The sequence below is a fragment of the Fukomys damarensis genome, unplaced genomic scaffold (genome assembly GCF_012274545.1).
Source record: "Fukomys damarensis isolate Sample0158 unplaced genomic scaffold, DMR_v1.0_HiC HiC_scaffold_18, whole genome shotgun sequence".
Classification (NCBI taxonomy): Eukaryota; Metazoa; Chordata; class Mammalia; order Rodentia; family Bathyergidae; genus Fukomys; species Fukomys damarensis.
The window spans coordinates 54,458,386-54,483,935 of record NW_022900930.1 but is presented as its reverse complement, the minus strand read 5'-3'; the positions used below and the strand labels follow the sequence as shown (position 1 = coordinate 54,483,935).

The following is a 25,550-nucleotide window of genomic DNA, read 5'->3' as shown; positions in this document are numbered from 1 at the left end:
TAAACACCCTGCATGCTTGGAAGGCAACCTTAGTGAAGTTAGCAGAGGAAGTTAGAGAGAAAGCACTTGCAACTGAGGGTAGTTCATTGGTCCAGTGTATGTATATAAAGGGGTCCTAGATAGTAGTTAAGGAGTTGTTGTTTAGAAGAAAAACAAAGGAACACAGTTTGCACAGAAATACACTTGCTCAGTAGCCACATTAGAGAGTCCCAAACTCTGAGAAAACAGCAGGAAACTTTGTTTTTCCATCGGAGGCAAACACAAAGACTGGTAATATGTGACAGTATAAATAGAGACACATATTTTGGCAGCATATTGGGCTAATAATGTGATATTCCTGGACTCAGTACTTCTACTTCTGGAAATCTATTCTGAACAACTCTGAGGAGCAACAGAAATGCCTTATAATTGGGAAAACTGGAAACAATCCAGTGTCCAGCAATATAGTATTTGTAGGATCAGTGGTGATTGTTCAACACAAGAGAAAAACAGTCAAGTCGTTCTGTACCCACTGATGTGGCCATAGGAGACAAGCAAAGGCAAGGAACAAAGTTGGGTGGATGGGATGTCTGCTCTGTGCAGAACGTCCATTCTGGAAAGGTGGAGGCTTCCACCTTGAGCCTGGACACAAGTATGCAGTTTACATGGACAGTCAGAGAAGCTTGGTGCTAGCTGGTTGTAAGAAACGAGTGATTGGCTCTCAGTCTGTATATTTTATAATGAGTATAAATATAAGATGTGCTTGCTAAAATAAGCCACCTGGACATGGCCATGCATTCCTGTAATCCTAACACTCTAGGAAGCGGAGGTAGGAAGACTGTGAGTTCAAGCCTACCCTGGGACTTAGCAATTTAGTGAGATGCCATCTCAGAAAATTAAAGACCAAAAGGGCTGGAAATGTAGCTCAGTGCAGAGGCCCTGGGTTCATTCCCTGGTGTCAAAAAATAAAAATAAAAAAACTCAATATTTCTGAGTTTAGGATTGTATATTTGGAAGTAATCACTTGGTATTTAATAATCTCTCATCAAACCAATGCCTGTGTATAAAGTTTGGTGACAGTGCAGTTTTCAGATGTTATGAACTACACGAAACTCATGAACTTAATGAAAACTAATGTGACATGATCATTTTCTGAAGGCTGCATAATGTGTGTGTAGGAGAGTGTTTTATGAGCCCACTAGCTCAGTAAGGAAAGAGAGGACATCATATTTTCTGAACTGTGACCTTACAAATGCATCTCCTCAAAAAACCCAGTGTTCCTCTTCCATCCAGTTCGTGGCCAGGGCAGTAATGATTTCATGTGTTAGTATGCAATGGAAAACCTGGGCAGAGGATTTTATAATGTATCAAAATACATGCATCAGCACCTCAGTCTGTGCTGCCTTCAGTGGCATCTAGATGTATAACCCCCTTTCTCTTCTGGAAAAGAAGTCCATGATTGTTCATGTTCCTGGGCCCTCCAGTCCACTTTTGGGTCCTGCCTTGTCCTTGGAAGGATCAGTGTAAGCTAAGAGGCAGTGCTTGCATCATCAGGTTATATCAGGAATTTAACTCCTGATTTAAAGTATGGTTTTGTTGTTTCTTTCTCTGCTTTAAGATTTTTTTTTGTTTGTTTATTTTTTGTACCAGGGATTGAACTCAGGACCTTGCACTTGTGAAGCAGGTGGCCGTACCACTGAGCTAAATCCCAGGCCCCTCTGCTTTAATATTTTGAAATTGTTAAACCTATTATCACTTCAAACCCTGCTTTACAACTGAGATAATATCTTCACAATTATGCAATCTGTATGCACTTAGTACATCATTGCAAGCTTTGATTTTGAAATTCCTGCCATTATTTTTTATACAGTTTTCTATGCCTGTGTAGTTTTTGCAGTATTGCTGTTTTCAGTTGGTTTGATTATTGCTCAGTCTCATGTTTTTATGTACATTCCACATGTTTTTCCCAATGGGGGCATTGTTTACCCTCTGTATCACATTTTTCCCCCTTTCTGTCCATTCCTCATCGCAGGCTTCCCCGCCAGCGGAGGCACGGCCATAGCACCGCAGGTCTCACACCAGCCAGAGCGCTCAGCCTGCACCCAGCTCGCCACCATGGGGACGGCTCAGGTACTGTGCAACCCGGTCTTCCTCCCCCCAGCATATGTCCCTTCCTGTGGTCATTCTCAGGCATCTGCTCGCAGCCTGTAGTGTTGGGACTGTCTTCCTTGGGGGGTGGGGGATGCCGGGACAGAGGTACAGGTCGCTGGAGGGATGCAGGAGGCCACCACTGTGATGTGAGGGGACGGGTGCTAGAACCAGCAAGGTAGGTATTTTCTAGTTCGTGTGAACTCCTTGGAAACAAAGTCTGTCTTGTCTTCATGTGGTCTTTGGGAAAGGCATGAGGGAGTTGGAAATCAATCAGTATCCACCCTGGGCTGCTGGCTGCCTCTGTGCTGCTGAAGTGGAGGGAGGACCAGTGTCACTGTGGCTTTTCACTTTCACAGGCCCCCAGGGTAGATCTTTTCCAACAGCCGGCTGACTTGCTCCTCGTGGACTTTGGTGTTCAGATGGTGTTGGTATGTGCATGGGGAACAAAGTCTGTGTCTGTGGAACTGAGGCATGTAAAGCAGGACACAGCCTTCTGGGAGCAGTGACTAAAGGACGCGCCTCTGGGGCCTTTTCAGGAATACGAATTGTCCTTGTGAATCTTGACTGTTACCCGACTGAGGTGAGACTGCTGGAGAGGGGACCAGGCTGAGGCCCTGACCTCATGGGTGGATTAATGCTCAGGTTCATAGCTCAGTGGCTTCCGGAAGGTGAGCTGGGCATGGGGCTCAATGCTGGGGAACATGCCTGGTCCCTGGCCTCTTCCTCTCTGACTCTTCCTAACCTACACTGCTTCCTGGCTGCTAAAAGCTAAGCACCTTTCCTTATGTTTCTGCCTTAGAGCCAACTTGGACTGAACCTCTGAAATTGTGAGCCAGATTTAAAGCTGTACTCTGTGGACAGCCACAGAAAAGCATTCCATTCACCATATCTCCACTCTGATTTGGAGTGGATTTAGGGGCAGGATTATGACCACTTACCCTTCCCGAGTGCCAGTGAATAAAACAGATATCTCACAAATGAGATATTTGATTTGATTTGTCAAAGGGAAGCAAAGATGATGCTTGATACAATCTCATTTCTCACTCTAGAAGAGATTCAAGTTGAAAGATGTTCACATTTCCGAGGGACCCTTGCTGCTGCCTGATAATCTCCCTCCAATCTCGAAGCTATTTCTTCTCTCTTAGGTCTCTCCATGTAGTAGTGCCACTTGTCCTCATCTTGGGATTATAAAACTTTCTTTGCTAACCTCATGGTTGCAGAAGGTGGCATTGACCTGAGGCTGTCAAGTCACAGTGGCCACAGCCAGGGCAAGAGGCACTTTGCTGGGACTGGGGATGTGAGGCAGCTCCTATTTTGAGGCCACTTTCCCCTCTGACACAGCCAAGAACAGCCATACTGTTCCATGAGCAGGTTGGGCTTCCCATTGCAAAGAACAAAACTCATTCTGGCTTGTGAAGCAGAAAAGGAATTTCTTAGGACACTAAGCATCTTTGACGGCCTTTGACATGGCTGGGTAGGTCACTCTGGGCTCCTCTTCCTTAGGGCCCACTTCCATGGAGAGCAAGGTGGGTGGTGTGACCAGGAATGTGGAGCACTCTTGTCTGTCACTGTTCACGGTTGTCTCTGTGGGGTCTTGCACTATGGGAAGGGGTCCTCATCTCGCAGAAGTTGGCAGGCGTGCAGGGAGGTGGTTCAGAGTGCATGTGCCATTGCAGATGCATCTCCACATTCAGCACTGGGCTCCTACACCCACCTCTCTGTCCCTCTGATTGTCAAGTGACCACCATCACCCCAAGGGCAGTGTGTCCCCAGAGAGCACCAGTCTACTCCACACCTGGGGATCATACTCAGCCTCTTGTTTCTGGCCCGCACAGCCCACCTTTGATTCTGCACTATGGCCCTGATGGTGAATGTACAGCAGCCAGCACTCCCCAGAGGAACAGGCACACTTGGCATAGTGTTTACACATGAACAAACTCATGCATGGCACCTGGAGTTATGGGCAGCAGACACAGTTTGAGTATTTGGTGTGTGCCTTCTGGCCTGGCCACAGCCCTACTGGTTGGGCTGGGGTCTTTACTTTTGGCCAAAGGGCCCATAGCTCATGGTAGATCTGCCTGTGTTGCCTATGAGCTGGGCCAGCAGATGCCATGGATCCTGGCAGCAGACACACTCTAATCACAGCGAAAGTCCCTGGTCCCTTGGCCATGGAGGGCTTGCTCATCTGCTATCTGCCTACTCACCTGATGGCTTGATGTCTGGCTCTGTCCCATCTGGAGTCACCAGAACACGCATCCCTCTAGCATCTTGCTCCCTGATGGCCTCCCTGATGTCCTCCTCTGGATGCCTGCAGGGGCCCATGGGTACATATCCGTAACCTCAACAGAGTTGGCCTCCGAAGTGGGCTTTCTAGGGTGCTGGAATCATGTAGGTCATTAAGTTGCCCTGTTGACATTTGAGCCAGGTGACCCTTTGCCAGGGACTCTCCTAGGCACTACAGTGAGTCTGGCCCTACAAGACAAGTCTTCAGATATTGCCAAGGTCCCCAGGGTTTCTGGGGCTACACTGTCCCTCCCCCACCAGGAAACACTCAAGTTTTCACTTTTATTAGTGAGGTGCCGTCTGTGATTTTTTCCCTTGTGGGCTGTGGAGTCAACACTGATGTCCCTCTCAGGAGGCATGCAGTTAACTTGACTCTCCTTTCCTCTGCCTCATCATTCTGAGGCTTATCAGTTCTCTGTGAACCAGGTTTGGGTTTCTTTGAGTCTTGTTTTCATACACTGTTTCGCTGAAGTCTGTTTTGGTCTTTATTAGTTCTTAACTTTCTTTGGCTTTAATTTGTTTTTCATTTTCATTTTTCTCAAAGGTCAAAGTTGAAGGCATTGATTTGAGACTTCTCCTTTGCCAATAGAGGCATTTAGCACTGTAGATTTCCCTGTGAATTTCCACCTTGTCGGTTGCTGGATGTTTTAACTTCCATGTATTGAGGAGGCAGGGAGGTGGCCGGGAAACAGGTCATCATTGGGTTTTCTGGGTGGGATCTGTTGGGAGCGCTCCTCTTCCCTGTGCCTCCACTCAGCCGCTCCTGGTGAGGCCTCTGGACTGTGGGTTTCCCGACAGTCTGTGCTCTGTCCTCTGCTTTTCAGTGATCATACCATTTTTGTGGATGGTGTGTTCTTATTTTCCAGATAAATATGTTTGAGATTATTCTTCTTTTAAAACCTGCCTCATTTGTTAGGGTTTGAGAAGGGACAGAAGCTAATGGATATTCCTTTTTCCCAGCCTCCATCCAGTCTCTCTCATTGAAGCTTTTCATAGAAAGATTCTGTCTTCCCATGTTCTTTTCATTAGAGAGAATGTGTTTCTGAGCCAGGAAACTGCTTGCCCCATCTTCCACAGGCTAACTTCAGTTGTTCTTATGCCATTGATTCTCACATGGGGCAGTTTTGCCTCCAGGGGACTCTTGGCAATGTGTTCATTTTGGTCCATGGGTGGCTGGGATTGTCCCCACCATGGTAGTTATGTGGACCCAGATATTGCAAGGGGCATGTGGAGAAAGTGTGCTTTCCTTAATGACCTAACCCTAATGTCCGGGTATCCCCCAGGGTTTCAATAAGAAAGACAAGAAGAAAGTGCAGTCTGGGTGCAAAACTGTCTGTCTTCAGGGAGAAAACTTCCTAAAGTGCTCATGGAATGGTGAATGGCAGCAGGTTTGCATGTAGATTCATGTGAATGGATCACACTTAAAAGAGGCACATGGACCTTAAGGGGGAATCACAACACGTCTTTGAGACACCCTGTTTGACCTGCTCAAGTGGGTTGTCCATCCCAGGTGTGAAAGTACAGAGCAGCTGCCGTCCTGGTGTGGGGTCTGAGTGAGGGCTTCCTTTCTCCTGTACTTAGACAAGTGTGAGGACAGACTACATTTTGCATTTTATCTCATTTAAAGTGAGAAAAATGACATAAAGGAGTCTTAGCTTTAGTTATGGGTCAAACCATGATAATTCCAAATGTAGAAGTCTACATTTATTTTGCAGAAGAAAATTCTCTTTCTTCAAGATAACTGTGAATAGATGTGTTGCTCAGAGACAGAGACTGTGGGGAGAGAAACTGTGGGTCCCATTTATTATCCTAAATGTCTGAATAAAGTACATCTACCCAATGGCACTGTGTAAAGAATCACTAGTTTTTAGTTAGGCTTTAGAATACTCTCTGATCCTTTAAAATGTGTTTTATTTTGACAAACCTACCTAATATTTTCTGTATTAAACCCCTGTCTAGTCTGGCTTCCCTGTTCACTTGGGTGAATTAGAAGTGGACAGTGTCCCATCCTGTCTTCGTCACCAGAACCTGAAGTGCCCATAGCACCTGTCACAGGGACCCTGGTCCTCATGGTTCAGAGGTGGTGGACAGAATGTGTAGAAATGTCCACGATTGTGTTTCTAGTATGGCAACTTCTGTCCCACCATGTCCTCTCACCCTCCACTATTGTGCCACACTTTGTGAGCTGGAGCCCTCTAGCTCTCAAGGTAACACGTAGACAGCTCTCTGAGTATGGAGTAAGGGTCACTCACTGCTTGTATGATCAGACAGTTCCTACCTTTTTACTTCGCAAGCTAAGAGTATCTTTAGACTTCAAAAAAAGAAATAGTCATAGTATTTGTAAAAGTGCCTTCTACCAAACTAAGCTTTATTGGGCTTTACTCATAGAATTATGAAAACTGTAATTGTAAATTCTCCTATTTCTCTTTTCTTTTTAAGAACTATATAAGAAATATTTCTATATTAGTTTTTCATTCATGTGACCAAAATACCTGAGGAAATCAGCTCTGAGGAGGAAAGATTTATTTTGGCTCATGGTTTCAATTCATGGGCAGTTGGTTCCATTGCTGTAAGCCAGAAACATCAGGGTGGAAGGAAGTGTGTGATAGAAGAAAACTGGTCACCTCATGGCAGCCAAGAAGCAGAGAGAGAAAGGGATGGAGAAAGAAGACCCTTCAGAGGCACACCCCCAAGTGCCCCATGTCCTCCAGCAGGGCCCCCCGTCCTATTCTGCTGAGGTCTCCTCAGTACACTGATCCAGCATGAGGCCTGGCCCTTGGGACCCCACCACCTCTCCAGGCCCCACACACTGCTGTGCAGGGAACTATGCCCTCAGCGTCAGGTCCTGGGAATGCTGATAATTACACCAGAACAATGCCTTGCTGTGGGAAAGTCAGCACAGACAATAGTAACCTGCTCAGAGACAACTATTGGTGACATTCTGATTGTCTTTCCATATTTTTCTGTGTTCTTTTTTATATCTGTATATATTTTCAGTTTATGCAGTGGTACCTTGATTCATGAATACTTTTGTTTGTGAACAGTTTGGTTTGCAAACAGACTTGTTTAGCAAAATTTTATTTTTGTTTGAGAACTCTGCATTGAGGCCATCTTTTTTGCATGAACACTAACATGGCCATTTTCCCCAGAATTATGGAATGGATTAAACTCATGAACAGAGGTACCACTATATTAACTAAATGAGATATATTGTACCTGTTGTCACAGTAACAGATGTTTTAACCGATTAAGGCAATATATTATGACAATTCTTCTTGGTAAAACATTTTTAAATGTTTTAATAGTTATTAAGTCTGCTACTGTGCAGATGTGCCTCAGTCTGTGTGCCAGTCCCCAGGTGGACAAGAATTCCAGTTTTCTGGTAATGTAAATAATGCTTAGTTGAATTCCCTCTGGGGGCTTATTCATTTTCTTTGGATAAATTTTTGATATAAAACTGTCTTAAGTAGCATGATGATTTAAAAGAGTTCTAGTGTTTGTATCCATGTAGTTTCCAGAACATTCACCTTTCCCTCCTCAGGGCTGGGCTGTGGTTTCTTCTGGGTTCTTGCTGTGGCCCCATTCTGAATCTGATCTCTTCCCTTCCCTCCTTCCTCTGTGCATGAATTGTACGGTTGAGTCTTTTACTCATTTCAATATTATTGTGGTTTTTTATTTCTTAGAGTGGGGCTTGAGTTCAGCTTAGTCATTTTATATGTAAGAAGTAAATTCTTACACATTGGACCTGAATTTGTTCCATTATGACTTTGATGCTGTTTGAAAAGCCCTGCTTTACCACCCCATCAGAAACCAAGACCTCAGCTGTGTGAATATTCTGTCACATTTTTACTTATTTTTTTCTTTTTTCTTTATTGGTACATTTTAGGTATACAATACAGTTATATTCATCATTGGGATCTTGAACCTTTACATGGCATATCTTGGTTCTTATTTTTTTCCCCATTCCCCTGCCCTCCCTTCAGCCCCTTCCTTACCTGTTTACAAAGATATTGTTTCCATTTTTTCCTTTTCTCTTATTTTTTCTTTTCCCTTCTTAGCTTTCTCCTACCCCTCCCATTTCCCCTACCCCTTTAGACATTTTTTCCTATTACACAATATCAATTATGCATTTTGATTCTTATTTACACTGAGTTTCTCACACCAGAGAAACTATTTGGTATTTATACATGTATGTCTTATGAATTTCACTTAAGAGTATGTCCTCAGCTATAAATGTTTCTAGTTTCTCATTATTTTTTTGTTTGTTTGTTTTGTTTTTTTTGAGACAAGGTCTCACTGTGTAGTTGAGACTGACCTGGAAATCACTATGTAGCCCAGGCTGGTCTCGAATTCACAGTGATCCTCCTGCCTCAGCCGCCAGAGTGCTGGGATTATGGGCCTGTGCCACCACAACCGGCTTCTAGTTTCTCATTCTTTACTGATGAATGGTACTCCACTTTATTAAAAAAAAAAAAGCACACATCTTTATCCAGTCTCCAGTTGATGGACAATTAGGCTATTGCCAACTTTTAGCTATTACAAACTGTACCGCTATAAACATGGGTGATCATGTATCACTGCGGTATGATTCTTTCAATTCTTTTGGGAAGATACCCAGCACAGGAATAGATGGGTCAAATGGAACCTCTAATCCTAGTTGTTTGAGGTATCTCCATATTGATTTCCACAGTGGTTGCACCGGTCTGCACTCCCACCATCAATGAAGAAGGGTTTCTTTCTCCCAACAACCCCGCCAACATTTGTTATTGATTGATTTCTTGATAGCAGCCATTCTTCTGGGGTGAGGTGGAATCTCAGTGTTGTTTTCATCTGCATCTCTCAAATGACCATTTATGTTGAACATTTTTTCATATATTTATTTGCTACTTTTACTTCTTTGTTTGAGAAATGTCTTTTCATTTCAGATGTCCATTTTTGAATTGGGTTGATAAATTTGGGGGTTCTGATTTTTTGAGTTCTTTATATATTCTGGATAGCAGACCTTTGTCTGAGGAACAGCTGGTAAAAATTATTGTAAGTTGTCTCTTAGCCCTGTTTGTGGTTTCTCTTGCAGTGAAGAAGCTTTATAAAAAGATGAGATCCCAGCTGTTGATTCTTTGTGCTAGTTCCCATGCTACTGAGGATTTATTCATAGTCTTTTCCTATGCCAATGTCTTCAAGAGTTCTCCCTAACTTATCTTCCAACTAGTGTTTCTGTTTTAATATTTACATCTTTAATCCACTTGGATTTTAGTTTAGTGTATGGTGAAAGATAGGGTCTAATTTTAATCTTTGGCAAGTTTAAATCCAGTTTTTCCAGGACCATTTATTAAAGAGGCTATCTTTCCTCCAGTGAGGATGGTTGGCTCCTTTGTCAAAGATGAGGTAGCTGAGTATGTCTGGAGTTGTTTCTGCATCTTCTAATGTATTCTACTGATCCTCAGGTCTATTTCTTTGCCAGTACCATGGTGTTTTTATCGTAGTGGCTTTGTAGTATAGTTTCAAGTTGGTGGCTATGATACCTCCTGCCATGTCTCTGTTACCTAGAAGTTCTCTTCTGGTTCCAAATGAATTTTTGGATTGTTTTCTCAAGTTCTGTGAAATATACCATTGGGATTTCAATCAGGATTGCATTCAATCTGTATAGCAGTTTTGGAAGTATGGCCATTTTCACTATGTTGGTTCTTCCTACCCAGGAGCAAGGGGCATCTTTTTATTTTCTTATATCCTCTCTGATGTCTTTTTTCAGAGTGTTGTAGTTCTTAATGTAGAGGTCTTTTGCTGCCTTTGTTAGATTGATTCCTAGATATTTCATTTTTTTGGATGCTATTGTGAAAGAGATTGTTTCCCTAATTTCACTCTCAGACTGGTATTTATGTACAAGAAGGATATTGATTTTTAAGTGTTGACTTTGTATTCTGCTACTCTACTGAATCTGTCAATTAAGTCTAGTTATCTTTTGACAGAGTTTTTTGGATCTTCTATGTAGAGTATCACATCATCAGCAAAGCATGACAGTTTAACTTCTTCCTTTCCTGTCTAATTGCTGTGGCTAATGTTTCCAGAACCATATTGAATAGGAATGGTGAATAGTGGGCATCCTTGTCTTGTTCCTGATTTTAACGTGAAGGTTTTCAGTTTTTTGCCATTTAATATGATGTTGGCTATTGGTTTTTTCATAGATAGCCTTTATTAAGTTGAGATATAGACCATCTATTCCAGTTTTTCTGCAAGTTTTTTTTTTATCATGAATGGTGTTGAATTTTGTTGAGTGCTTTTTCTAATCTATTGAGATGATCATATGTTTTTTGTCTTTGACTCTGTTAATATAGTGTATTACATTTATTGATTTACGTATGTTGAACCATCCTTGCATCCCTATGATAAAACCAACTTGGTCAGGATCATGATCTTCTTGATTATTCTCTGTATTCTTTTTTTTTCCCCTCATTGAGTATATTGGTACATTTTAGGTATATAGTACAGTTACATTCATTATTGGGATCTTGTACCTTTACATGACAGGTCTTGGTTCTCATTTTTTCCACTTGTCCCTGCCCTCCCTTCAACCCTTCTCCCTCCCCCTTACAAACACTTCATTTCCATTTCTTCATTTTCTAAAGGCTACACCTTTAGCCCCTTTCTTCCTATTTCACATTGTCCATTATATCATTAGGATCTTATGTACTATTATAGTTTATTCACACCAGAGAAACTATTTTGTATTTACACGTGTGACTTATTTATTTTAGTTAGGAGTATATCCTCAATATATATCCATTTTCTTATGAATGAATCTAATTTCTCATTCTTTATGGCTGAGTAATATTTCATTTTATAGAAAAACCACATCTTCTTTATCCAGTTTCCAACTGATGGGCAGATGGGCTGTTTCCAAGTTTTAGCTGTTATAAACTGTGCCACTATAAACATAGGTCTGTATATATCACTGTGATATGATTCTTTTAATTCTTCTGGAAAGATACCCAACCAGTATATTATAGAGGATTTTTGCATCTATGTTCATTAGTGAGATTGGCCTGTAGTATATTATAGAGGATTTTTGCATCTATGTTCATTAGTGAGATTGGCCTGTAGTTCTTTTTTTTTTTTTTTGGTTGGGTCTTTCCCTAGTTTTGGAATCAAAGTAACACTTGCTTCCAGGAATGAGCCTGGAAGTATTGCTTCCCTTTCAATTTCACTGAAAAGTTTCAAAAGTAGTGACAGTAGTTCTTCTCTAAATGTTTTGTAGAATTCAACAGTAAACCCATCAAGACCTGGGTTTTTCTTTATTCGTAAATTTTTAATTAAGTTTTCAATTTCACTGATTGTAATTGGGGTGTTTAGCATTTTTATTTTTTTATTTTTTATTTTTGGTACCGGGGATCGAACTCAGGTTCTTGCGCTTGCAAGGCAGGCCACTGAACCGCTGAGCTAAATCCCCAGCCCCATAGCATTTTTATATCTTTGTTCAACTGTGGTAATTCATATGCACCTAGAAATCTGTCCATTTCTTCTGTATTTTCCATGTTATTAGAGTACAAGTTCTTGAAGTAGGTATTAATGATCCTCTGGATTTCTCCTGGATCTGTGTAACTTCACCGTTTTCATTCCTAATTGCATGGATATAAGCCTTTTCTTTCCTTTTTTTGACAAGGTTGGCTAAGGGTTTATCGATATTATTTATTCTTTTAAAAAACCAACTCTTTGATTCATTGATTTTTTTGTATTGTTGTCTTAGTCTCCATTGCATTAACTTCTGCTCTTATTTTTATAATTTCCTCCTTTGGATGAGCTTTGGGCTTGTCTTGCTCTTCTTTTTCTAGAAGTTTAAGATTCAGCATTAGGTAGTTTATTTGAGCTCACTCTGTTTTTGTAGTGTGGCCATTCACTGCTTTAAATTTCCCTTATAGAACTGCTTTCATTGTGTCTCATAGATTCCTGTATTTGCATTAACACTTAATTGTAGGAACTGTCTAATTTCTTCTTTAATTTCCTCTGTGACCCATTGGTTATTCAGAAGAGTGTTATTTAATTTCCATGTGTTTGTGAAGTTCTTGCATTTCTTTTGCTATTGATCTCCAGTTTAATTGCACTATGATCTGGTAACAACTTCAGTTCCTTTGTATTTACTTAAGCATGTCCCATGTGCTAGTATGTGGTCTATTTTGCAGAATGACCCATGTGCATATACAAAGAATGTATATTCTGAATTGTGGGGTGGAACAATCTGTAGACATCTACTAAATCTCTCTGTTTAAAAGCTTGGTTCAGTTCTAGTGTTTCATTGTTGATTTTTTGTCTAGATCTGCCTATTTGTGACAGTAGGGTATTGAGGTCCCCACTACAATTATATTAGTGCTTATTTGGTTTTTCATGTCCCTTAATATTTGTTTTGTATAGTTTGTGGCATTCATATTTGGTGCATATATATTTATGGTTGTCATCTTTTCCTCTTAGATTGTTCCCTTTACAAGGATGTAGTGACCTTCTTTGTCTCTCTTAATTAGTTTTTATTTGAAATTTACTTTGTTTGCAAATAGGATAGCTACCCCTGCTGTTTTTGGGTTCCTGTCACCTGGAGAACTGTTTTCCATCCTTTTACTTTCCATCTATGAGTTTCTTTTTGAAATAGGTGTGTTTCTTTTATATAGCATATTGTTGCATTTTGCTTCTTAATCCATTCTGCCGGTCTATTTCTTTTGGTTGGTTAATTGAGGCCATTAACATTGATGGTTATAACTGATATGTATTGACTTACCATTGTCATGTTATTTTCCTGTTGTTGGTACTTTTTAATTTTTCGCCCTCTTTAATTCCTTGCCTTGCTTGCTGGATTTGCTCTTTTGGGCCTCATGGAGTTGTGATCTTTGTTGTCTTTTTCTAGAATATTATTTAGAATTATTTGAAGTGCTGCTTTGGCAATCATGAAGTTTCTCAGGTGTGTCTTCTTTCCCCATCAATTTTGAAAGAGAGCTTTGCAGGGTACATCAGTGTAGGTTGGAGGTTGTTTTCTTTTAGGGCTTGAAATACTTTACTCCAGGCTTTCCTTGACTTGAGGGTTTCTGTTGAAAAGTCTGCTGTGATTCTGATGGGCTTTCCTTTTCATGTGATTTGTTTCTTTTCTCTGATCTCTGATTAGTTGGAGGTTGTTTTCTTTTAGGGCTTGAAATACTTTACTCCAGGCTTTCCTTGACTTGAGGGTTTCTGTTGAAAAGTCTGCTGTGATTCTGATGGGCTTTCCTTTTCATGTGATTTGTTTCTTTTCTCTGATTGCTTGTAGTGTTTCATTCTGTTGAGTTTCTGGGATCTTGATTATTACATATCTAGGTATAGATTTTTTGTGATCATGGCTGTTTGGAGTCCTATAAGCCTCACTTATATGTATGTCAAATTCTTTTTCTCTCTTTGGGAAGTTTTCTGTCATTAATTCTGTGCACAGTTTTTTTTATGCCACTTGTACTTTCTCTTGCTTTCTCATGGATTGCTATCAGTCTTATGTTACTCTTTTTTGCATTATCTAGGAGCTATTGGAATGATTTCTTGTGTTCCCTTAACATTTTTTTTAAGAGATCCCTCTTTTCATGGTCACTGACCACTATCCCATCTTCTATATCTGATATCCTGTCTTCAAATTGGCTGTTATGTATACTTTCAATAGAGTTTTTAATCTCATGGATATCTGTTTGAATCTGTTTCATGGATTCCGTTTCTTTCCTATGTTGGGCATTCTATCATGGTCCTGAGCTCATGTATTTTTTTAAATCTGTTTCTGTTCTAGAATTTGTAATGTCTTTCATTCTACTCACCATCTCTGTAGTTATCTTGGAAATTATTTCTGTTTTGAATTTTTCTAGAACCTCATTCATCTGTTTTCTTATTTCCTGTGCTATCAGTTCAGGATGTCCAGGTGATTGATTATCAGACTTTTCCACCTAATTTCCTTCAGAATTTGCTTTTGACGAACAGGCAGCCTTTGTTTGTGCTTGTGCCTTGCTTGAATGTCTTCTTGTTTCTATTTTTGTTGTTGGTACTGTCCTTGATTTAATTCCTGGGCTAATACTTTGATCTTCCTGTTACAGCTTATCTTTAGGTTTTTGGTCTCTAATGTCTCTGAGGCAATCTCATTTTCATTATACCAGGAAGGACAACTGATTAAATCAATCACGCCTTAGCCCAAGTAATACAATCTGCAACACAATAGCATCAAACACAGTTTAGAAAAATGACAATTTGTGGTAGTTATTAATCTATCATCTTTAACTCTGTGAGTTAAATCAAAATCAAGGCTAGAGCTCAGAACAATGGCCTTTATGACCCCCTGTGCCCCTGTGATATGAATCCAGGTACCAGTCCAGCCAGGAGGACAGAGGCAAGTAGTGGGGGGTGCTGAGCTGTACCTCTCACTGTTTCTCTACCAAGGCCTGGAGGGGTAGAGATGTGGTCCCAGGCATATTTTTACTTACTTTTTGCTTCCTGCTTTTTGTCCTCCAAGATTTAATCTTGAATAAGTGTAAGTAGGGGCTTTACTTCTGCCACGAATTGGTTGGCCAGCTATTGTAGAATTGCTGACCAGGAAGTGATACCACTGCATTGGCTAGCATGGGGCTCTCTTTATGCTTTGGAAAACGCTGACTAGGGTCACAGTTTATCTTTCACTGTGCTTCCTTCCCTTGATTTTTTTGGTAAATATTTATGTCAAAGCTTTGTCTCCTTTCTGCATGTGCCTATAGAGGTTGCATAGCCTTTGGCACCCCTGGCCTTCGAAGTGAGAAGCCCCACTCACATTGCAAGGAACCAGGCTGTTCCGGCAGCAGCTGGGGATGAGATGTCCCATGTTCTGTCCTGGCTGTGCCTCAATGTGCCTTGGGCACCATGAGACTTGGGCAGGTGTGCCAGGGAGCTCAGGGATGCTGTGATATCGGGGTTGTGGGGAGGGGCCTGGCTTCCCGTGGGAACTGAGGTTTCACTGTGACACCGTCACAGGTGTCTTAAACAGTCCAAACTTAACTCACAGTTCTGTAGGTCAGAAGGTGACATGGGTCTCCCAGGGCCAAAACCAAGATGTCAATAGGGCTGGTTAATCAGGCTATGTGTAGGATCTTCCTGGTGCCAGGCCCAGCAGAAGCCCTGAAGTCTTTTTGTCACTGCTTTCTGGTTCTCTGCCATTGAGGCCCTATAAGCCTTGGCCACTGGTGCTGGGAGTGATGCGCTGTAGACCATTATGGGCAGGTCTAACTTGCCTTCTCCTGAGGATGAGTCAGGGCTCCATGTGGAATGAACACACATCTTGTTCATTTCCTCCCAAAGACAAAGCAGGGCCCCACAGGAGGAGAACAGTCAACAAGAGGGCATGGTGGAGCAAAGCCTGCCCAGGAAGAGGACTGTCTTCCCAGCCATTCACCAGAGAAACATCAGGTATGATCTCCTGCAGACTCTAGCCACTCTCCCTGTTCCAATCGCAGGCATCCCCTTTGAATTCCCCCTGTGCTTTCCTTATTGCTACACTATAAATAAAGGTGCATGCTGTAGATACCAGTCAGTCCTTTTATCCCATCAGGAGAAGGTGTTTCCACCTGGCCCCAGCTTTATCTTATTGTTGTTGTCTTTGTTTTTCTTAATCTTCCTCTGTCATTTCTCACTCCGTGGACCCTTCAGCCGTGTGGGCCGTGGCACACTGGTTGGTAGTATAGGGCCACTGTCTGATCCTTAGTCACACCTGTAGGTCTCTGTCCTGCCAGATTGCAGATTCGCCAGCTCCTGCGGACAGGGTTTAGTCTTCATCTAAATCCATGTTTAGCTTTCATCTTTGGAGTTTATTTCACCATTGTTTTGGATAGAATTTCTACATTTCCAAAAGCATTGCAAAGTGAATATTTCATCCTCTTTGTATTTCAGAGCTTAACACGTAGGATTAGTTCCATTGTTGTTTTCAAAGCAGTGAAAAAGAGAACATTCTCTCTGATTTGCTGAGTGGAGCCTGTGTCTGTGTTGGATTCTCAAAGCAGTGGCCCCCTTCTATGACACCCATTCAGAGTGTCAGGACCCTTTGATTATCCAGGCTTGAAGAATGGTAATATTTTAGGTTTGCCTTCTCTTTGACACAAGTACTTTGGAATTGTTTGTAGAAGATATTCTTCCATCTATTTCATTATCAGATGGAGCAGTTCGCACAGGAAAGACTCTTCCTCCTCATGTGTAAAAGTTACTTGATAATCGGTTCTCATTACCATCCAAAGATGACTGATTTGTTTTTAAGAATATTATTATGAGCTCATGGGTTGACCACATCTGATGTGTTTCTGCCCCTTGTGAGCACTTTCCATAATGATACTCACACTGTCCTGCCCTGGCCAGTGGGCCCCCAGTGCTGGCCCTAGTGACTGGGAATGTCTGCTATTGATGCACACATTGCCATCTTTGTCACAGAGGTGGACGTATGCATTGTTCAAGCTTCTTTCAGTGAAGATGACACTTGAGGATGATCTGACTTCAGGGGAGCTTGTGGCTGTATGCTGGTCTTAGTCCCCAGACTCTGTAGGAGACAAAGCTGGGGGATGCTCATGGATGCTCATGGATGCTTGGGCTTTCACTCTCACTGACCTCTGTAGCTTCTGTGGTAGCTGTGCCTGGGTCCAGAGTGTGCACACATCCCCACAGTCCACGTTCTGAATCGAGTTCCCTGGTACCTGGTTATTCTTTTGATGTGCATGGAAATTTTTTTTAATTTGAGTATAATTTTGTTGATTTATAGCTTTGAGCATTTGCTATTTTATTCCTTTTTTGATCTTTCTCTTTTGTTCCTCATTTATAAAATGAGCTAGCATCTATTTGTAGTTTTCTTCCCCCTGAATTCTGTCTCTTAATTTCTAAGTTTCTCAGATCCTTAGTTTTGTTGCTCTTCCCGCTGTCTTCCAGCCTGATGTTCTGGTTCATTTTGTAGAGAGGTCTTCTTGGCCTGCTTTTGTTCTATGTAGGGTTCTTATTCTGCTCCCGTGCTTCTCATGATGACTTTACATTGCATTGACTTGACCTTGATCCCTTTTTGTTGGCCATTTGTATGTGGTCTGAACTCACTGAACTTTTGGAAGCATTTGGGTTCTGTTGGCTTTTTTGACTTCACAGAGGTGTCAGCATGGTACCTGGTATGGTCTGGAGGCTTCCTGGCTCTGTCCTCTGCTGACACTCCATCTGGGTGTGGCCTGTTCAGTTGTGGCCCTGCTTTCACTCTTTCTCAGTGTGAGATGCTCTCCAGAAAGGGAGTGTCCAGGGTTTCGCAGGGGATGCTTGGTGTGCAGCCCATCGTTGGTGCAATATGGTCAGGAGCACCTGGGGCTAGGCTCCTCGTGGCCACCTTCTTGGGCTTGTCACCTTGGCTTGTCCTCCACAGCCTGACTGGGTCCAGCTGCTGTTGCTCTGTGAGCCTAATGTAAGGATTGGGGAAGAGTGAACACTACATTCTGTACAACATTTGATGTGCAAGAGTTACCATCCCGAAGGACTTTTTCTTTTTTCCTATATCCTTGTTAGATAATATCTTTACATTTTTTTTTCACATGTCCTTTCAATGTGTGGCTATCTTTACGAGATAGATTTAAGCCATTGCTGTTTACCTAGGTTGTTTTGGATACATTTTTCATGGGTTCATAGGTCATTTAGAGGAAATATTTTAAAACCTTGGTAATATCTTTCAGTATGTTTGATACAAAAAATTTTAGTGGTGATTTTGACATTTAATAGTGCCTGTTGACCTACTGTTTTTTCATACTAAATTCTCTACTAATTTTCTTAGCTATTTAAAAGTTTTGGTTACTTGTGGTGCACCATGAGTAATACCTGGTATTTTTTCAGCTTTGCCATCGGATTAAATGAAGTAGAAGACAGTTGTGTTTGTGGAGAGGGAAATCGTATTTTTTTTTTTACCAAGAAGTGGAATTGAAATGATATGGATGGTTCATTAATAACTCAGTTTACACTTATAAATCAGTATACTTTTTATTGAGGTATACCTGCAGAAAAGGTGCCAATCATATCATAGCTCAGTGAGTTTTCATGAAGGAAGCCTCTCTTCCTGTTAGCACCAGATAAACAAAGGAAATTCTAGGGGCTGTCCATGTCACCTTCCCTTTCCTGGCTCTTCCTTGCTTCAACTCCCACTGGGTAACCACGCTCGTGACTTCAAACAACGTAGGTTAGTTTCCTTATATTGAACTTCATATAAGTGGGTTTGTGCAGTGTATGTCACTGTTTGTTAAGAACTTAGTTCAGACATAGCTCACATGCCAAATAGTTGGCCTATTTAAAGTGCATAGTTCATTGCTCTGTAGTAAGGCAGGCAGCCATCTCCATCTTGAGGAAACTGCTGATACGCCTGAGTCTGGCCGGTCCTGCTCTGGACATGTGTGGACTTTGTGGTTGCCACCTTTCCTGAGTCCTGCGTTTTCACCGTGCATCCATGTTGAAGCCTGTGCTTCCTTTAATTGGTGAAAAGCCTTTGTTGTGTGAGTGGCCCACATTTTATCGATCTGGTCACCCATCAGCTTTTGGGCCTTTTGCTCTTGTGATTAACTCTGGTGTTTCTGTGTGAACATGTTTTGTGTCTTTCAGGGGTGTCCCCAGGAGAGAGCTGATGGGGGACATGATGACTCTGTTAACGTTTTGAGGAGCTTCCCGACTGTTTTACAAATGATTACACCATTTTATATTCTGCCAGCTGTGTGTGAGGGTTTGAATCTCTCCACATCTTCCCCAGAACTTGCTATTATCTGTTCTTTTTATTCTCCTGCCCTAGTGACATGAACTATATCTCCTGTGCCTGTGGTTTACATTTCTCTGATGGCTCATGATGTGAGCAGCTTTCCCATGTGCTTTTTGGCCTTGTAAATCTCTCTTGGGGAATACTTATTTACATATTCACTGTCTTGTTGACGGACATCTGGCTGCTTTATAGTTTTTGGCTATTGCAAGCAGCCCTTGTTTGAACATTCTTGTGTTTGTCCTGTGGTGAACATATGTTTGTGTTTTTAAGGGATATATCCCTGGGTTTGAATTGTTCAGTTAATGGGATTGCTTGTGTTGAAGTCGAATAGTTGTTTCCTGAGTGTTTTTCCAAAGTGAACTTCTGTGGGAGTGCCTAGCAATGCCTGTGCTCTGTATTTTGGCAGTGTGTGCAGTCTCTGTGCTGTACTGCTAGTAACATTCTAGAGTAATATCATTAAAAATAGCTCTGATAAAGCACGGTCACTACTATGTATCATACAGTAGGTACAAGACATTTTACATTCACAGAGGTATGATACAGTACCGTCCTACATCAATAATACTAGAATCAGTTTTGGTTTGAAATTTACTTTGTCTGCAAATAAGATTGCTATCCCTGCTTTTTTCTGGGCTCCTGTCACGTGGAGAATTATTTTCCATCCTTTCACTTTCAGTCTATGGGCTTCTTTTTGCACTAGGTATGTTTCTTGTATACAACATATTGTTGGATTTTGCTTCTTATTCCATTTTGCCAGTCTGTTTCTCTTGATTGGTGAGTTGAGGCCATTGACATTGATGGTTATAACTGATATGTACTGACTTACTATTGTCCTGTTATTGGCCTTTTGTTGACTCTTTTTACTTTTTCACCTTCTCCTTTTAGTTTCTTGCCTTGCCTATTTGATTTGCTCTGTTGGGCCTCATGGTGTTGTTGCCTTCATTGTCTTTTTCTAGGATCTTGTTTAGAATTGCTTGTAGTGCTGGTTTGGTATTCATGTAGTTTCTCAGGTGTTCTTTGTCGTGGAAGTATCTTATTTCCCCATCCATTTTGAAAGAGAGTTTTGCAGGATACATCAGTCTAGGTTGGAGGTTGTTCTCTTTTAGTACTTGAAATATCTCATTCCAGGCTCTCCTTAACCTCAGGGTTTGTGTTGAAAAGTCTGCTGTGGTTCTGATGGGCTTTCCTTAGCATGTGATTTGTTTCTTTTCTCTTACTGCTTGTAGTATTTTGTTCTACTGTTGGGTTTCTGGGATCTTGATTATTATATGTCTAGGTGTAGATATATTTTGATTGTGGCTAATTGGGGTCCTATATGCCTCACTTATCTGAATATCAAATTCTTCCCTTCTGTTTGGGAAGTTTTCTGTCATTAATTCTGTGAACAGCTTTTTAAAGTCATTTGTATTTTTTCCTGCTACTTCATGGATTACTATCAGTCTTATGTTATTCTTTGTATCATCTAGGAGTTGCTGGATTGATTTCTCATGATCCCTTACTGTTTTTATTTTGGTACCGGGGATTGGACTTGGGTCCTTGCGCTTGCAAGGCATGCCACTGAACTGCTGAGCTAAATCCCTGGCCCATCCCTTACTGTTTTTAAGAGACCTCTCTTTTCATGGTCACTGACTGCAATCTTATCTTCTATATCTGAGAGTCTATCTTCACATTCTTTTATTCTGTTGCATACACTTTCAATGGAGTGTTTAATCTCCTGGATATCTGTTTGAATCTGTTTTATGGATTCCATTTCTTTCCATGTTGGGTGTTCATTGTTTCCATTTCTTTCTTATGCTGGGCCTTCATGACTTCTATTGTGGTCCTGAGCTCATCTATTTTTTTGTCAGTTTCTGCTCTAGAGTCTCGAATCACGACTTTCATATTGCTCACCATCTCTATGGTTATCTGGGAAATTATTTCTGTTTTGAATTTTTCTAGAGCCTGATTGATCTGTTTTGTTACTTCCTGTGCTTTGAGTTCAGGGTGTCTTGGTGGTTCACTATCCACCTTTTCATCCACATTTGCCCTACTGTTTGCCATTGGTGAACTGGAAGTCTGTCTTTGTGTCTTGCTTAAGTGTTTTCTCATTCTTACTTTTGTTGTCAGGCTGTCCTTGGTTTAATCTCTGGGTTATCACCCAAATCTTCCTGATATAGTTGTGCTCTAGCTTCTGGGTCTCTAACGACCCACAGACATTCTCATCTTCATAACATCAGAGAAAACAGCTCATCAAATCAACCACAATCCTTTATCCCAACTGATACAATCAGCGACACATTATGATCAAGCAGCACTAGGAAACTGACCACCTGTGGTAGTCACTAGTCTATCACCCTTAAATCATTTGAATTAAATTGAAAGGAAGATGCAGTCCAGAACATGTCTGCAGTGAATAAACTTTTCAATATTTTATATTTGCCATTTAATGGCTCAGACAGAGCTAGGACTCAAGACCCCTGATCTCAGTTAGCTGATGGCTGAACCCCATGACGCAGACTGACCTCGGGCTGCAAGGCCCAGATTGAGCTCCCCAACCTTCTGAACGGTTGAACTCCATACCGTTCTACTACAGGTTTCCCATGCTCTTTCTTTAAAGATGTTCAAAGTTGGGAACTCAGAAAAATACCCTTTATGACCACCTCTGCCTCTGCAGACTGGGCCCAAAGACTGGCACAATCAGGAAGTCTGAGAGTGCGCGTGGGGTTGGGGTGGGGTAAGGGGAGTTATGGGAATTCACGGGCGCCTGCGTGGCTACCTTCCTGGCACTGGAGCAATGGTGGCTCTGGGCGGGAGAAGGTGTGGCTCTCCTTCCCATAGTTCATTGGGGCCCAGGCTCTCTCAGTCATCTTCTTAAGGTTTTTTTTTTTTTTTAAATTTTCCTTTTCTAGGTATATGGCAGTTTTGTGTATAATGTGTCTATTTAAGTTGAAAAGTCATGTTTTCATTATCTAGGCTGTTGGAGGAGCACAGTGGTAGTGGTGCCACAGCACGGTGGTGAGCACATCATTTGTGTGATCTGTGTGGTATTTTCCCAATCTTATGCATGGAGCAGTTGGCTTTAACTCTTGGTGCTGAGGCTGTCTTAATGTCTGTTTGCTTACCAGCCAACATCCTGGATGATGACGGGAGACAGAAGACTCCAGGGCCAGAGACAGACGACTTTGTTACTCACAGAGCAGTAAACACCATGGTCACTGTCAGCATGTTGTGTCTGGTTCTCTTGCCCTCTGTGTTCCCCAGGGATATGTGGATGGACCTGATGGGTGCTGTGTGCACAGTGCATTTGAGCTTGGTGGAGCAGTGCCAATCTGGGCCTGATGTGTGCTGTGTGCCTAGTGGAGAGTGTTGAGTTTTGCAAGCCTTAGTTTTTCTTCGAACAGTGAAGTTATCTGCTTGTCCTCCTGGAGGGAAGTAAACTGTCATTCTCCTAGTTTCTGGGTGCAGTCCCAACCTTAGAAGTGGCCTAGGAAGTGTCTAGTGGATGTGTGTCTTCAGATGCATGGCAGGTGCTTTCCATCATCATTGTGTGGCTTGGTCTTATTCCTACAGCACTGGGCTAAGGATGGAGTCTCTTCATGTTCTTAACTTCTTGTTAAGAAAATGTGTGTGGAAGTGTGATGGATACAGTTAACCATCAGGGCCACACATTTGCAGAGTTTCTAGAGGAGGAAGCCCACCAGTACCTGGCCAGGTTGAAGCAAGTCCTAGCTCGTATACCTTTCTCCACACAATGGAGCATTGTTCAGTGGCACTTCAGTTCAAAAACTTGATTCTTTGCACCATTTTTGTCCCACATTGAATTGGATGAGAACTGAATCAAATTCAGTGGTTAGTTTCAAGGTTGACCTATAGTTAAATTTGGTTAGGTTCCTATCCAATTTGGTTTGTGGCTAGAATCATGGAAAGAATTAAGTTTTTGAACTGAGGCACCATTGTACCAAAACCACTTTTAGTAAAGGTGGAAAACTTTAGGGTGAAATAACACATTTTAATACATGTATGCATAGGCATGGCTACAACTGATCACATGATGAAAACATCAGGTGCTGGTGTGTGCTTCACACAAATACAGCTGCATTGTCTTCAGGTGCATGTTCACAGTATGTTTACCTGCATTTGGTATGTAAAAGTAAGGGCTGTGTAGATGTCTGTGGACACTCAGTATCAACCCAGCTACTGCAAATTGAGGTGCAGCTCTGGTTCTCCACTGCCATGCTGAAATGAATTTCACATAAGTAAATATTAAAGTAACAACGAGATCTTGTGAAACTATTGAGAAAAGGAAGTCTCCTCCACCTTACATGCACATGAGCCATGTGAGAGCCATGTACTTGGTGACAGTCAGATACTGGGCTTCCCAGAAGCGAGCACGTTGTCTGATTCTCAAGTATCTGATGAGACATTGGTTACATGTGAGTCGGGGTGGTTCTCACTGGGAGGAAGGGATTGGGACATCCAGGCATGCTCATGTCTGTTGTGTCCTGATTGTCACAGGCTGGCAACATCCTGCGAGGTAAAGACTGCACACAGTGTTTGCCCACATGCGTATGCACACAAGTACATATAGGGCATGGTCACGCCTGGCTGCTTGTTGTGGAAAGCTAGCCATTGCCACGCATGGTTTGGAGTTGCCAGAGTGTCACTGAACTGTGCCATGAACCTGTCTCCCTCAAACCCAATATGGTGTGGCCGGCCTGCCCCAGTGCTGTGAAGACACAGGTTCTATGGGGCAGATCTTCGGGGTAGAGCATTGCTGGTGATGCTAGTGATTCCTGGTAAGTAATAAAATAGATCAGAAGAGAGAAAACCCATTTTGTTCCCCTCTCATTGGAGACAGACTCTGATTCACAGATTTTTGGATTGTTAGATTTTTTTGTGTGTGGCAGTAGATTATTTTTTATTTAAAATTCTTTTATTTAATGTTATTCATCTAGAAAAATATTTCTAAAATACATATAAAGTATAGCAAATGATGATGATTAAAAGTTCAGTTTAGAAAGAATTAATGTTTTGTGATTTCATCATTCTGGGCCTTTCTGGGCATTGATTCTTTGAGCCTCTAAGAGGTAAGTTCCTGCCTTGAAAAAAAAATAGATCCAGTAAAAATGCTTCTATTTTCTGGAGGAAATACTAGTTTTCCAAGTATTTGATCTGTGTGAATAGACTCTCACTGCACTTTCGCACCTGGCTTTCTCTGTGACTCTGTGCAGCGCTCCTGGGTATGGAGCTGCACTGCAGCCGCACCTGGTTCTTGGGGATTCCACTGTGAGTGTCCGTAGCTTATTTCTCCATCCTCCTCTCATGGGCATCCCAGCTGTGCCCCACTGTGCTGCTGTTGTGGGGCTGCATTGGTCATTCTCACTATGTCTTCTGGGGTACGCCCGTGAACTCCTGTGCACTCTTGTCACAGGGAACCATGTGCAGTTTCACCAGGCCGTGTGATGGCTCCCTGAGGTCACAGGCTCATGTTCTCAGTCCTTGCCAACACGTGACATAGCCAGATTTAAGTACTGTGCCAATCTTTCTTGTGTAAAGAGATAGCTCTTTTAATTGGTATTCTCTGTCTATGGAAGGGCTAGAATGTGTGTGTGTGTGTGTGTGTGTGTGTGTGTGTGTGTGTGTGTGTGTTAGCCATGCTTCCTGTTGTGGCTAGTTCATATTAAAAATTGTCTGTTTCTCTACTTGATTGTCTTTTTTTTGGCACTGGGGATCAAACTCAGATCTTCGTGCTTGCGAGGCAGTCGGCAGAACCACTGAGCTAAATCCCCGGCACTTGATTATCTTTTTATAGATGATTTTTAGGCATGCTTATGTTTTACGTACAAGTCATATATCACTTCTATGAGTTATAGTGTGTTGCTGGCTTCCGTTAGCTTACACAATGCATTTGCATTTCATTTTGTACATATCAGCGCTTGCATGTTAGTTGATTTTAAAAACTACTGGGTAACATTCCATTAGGGGAGTGCATCAGCCTGTCATGAATGACACGAAAGGATCCTGTAGGCCTTTCCGAGCAATGGGTCCCTGGCAAGACTGGCATTGGGGCCATGGCTGGTGTCAGCATGATCACATGGCCCCAAGACCGGCAGTGTCCGTAATAGTCTGAATGTGCAGTGGGTTTTCACCTCATAAGGGCATCTTATTCAGCCCTAGGAATGCAGGTGTGTGTTTAGTGGCCTAAGAAACTGCCAGGATGCTCCCCCAAGTGCTGCCTGGGTCCCTGCCAGCTGAGCAGAATGGTCCCAAAAGTCTGTTTTGACTCCAGCCCTTCTGTGGCTGACCCTGTCCTCAACTTTCCAATGGGCAGTTTTATCTTTTCTTTCGCTGTCCTGTAACTGGTGATCTTTCCCATCTTTTTTTTTTTTTTTTTTTTTTT

The 25,550-nt window shown here is 42.0% G+C and overlaps 1 protein-coding gene across 3 annotated transcripts in view; it reads left to right on the top strand.

The window, feature by feature from the left end:
- Window positions 1–2,015: 2,015 nt before the first annotated feature.
- Window positions 2,016–25,550, top strand: part of Dlgap2 (DLG associated protein 2) — a 437,601-nt gene continuing 414,066 nt past the window's right edge. For all 3 annotated transcript variants that reach the window (XM_010620360.3, XM_010620359.3, XM_010620357.3), the window contains exon 1: window positions 2,016–2,109. In XM_010620360.3, coding sequence (XP_010618662.1) covers window positions 2,095–2,109 — 15 coding nt within the window. In that variant the 5' untranslated portion in view covers window positions 2,016–2,094. The remainder of the gene's footprint in view (window positions 2,110–25,550) is intronic.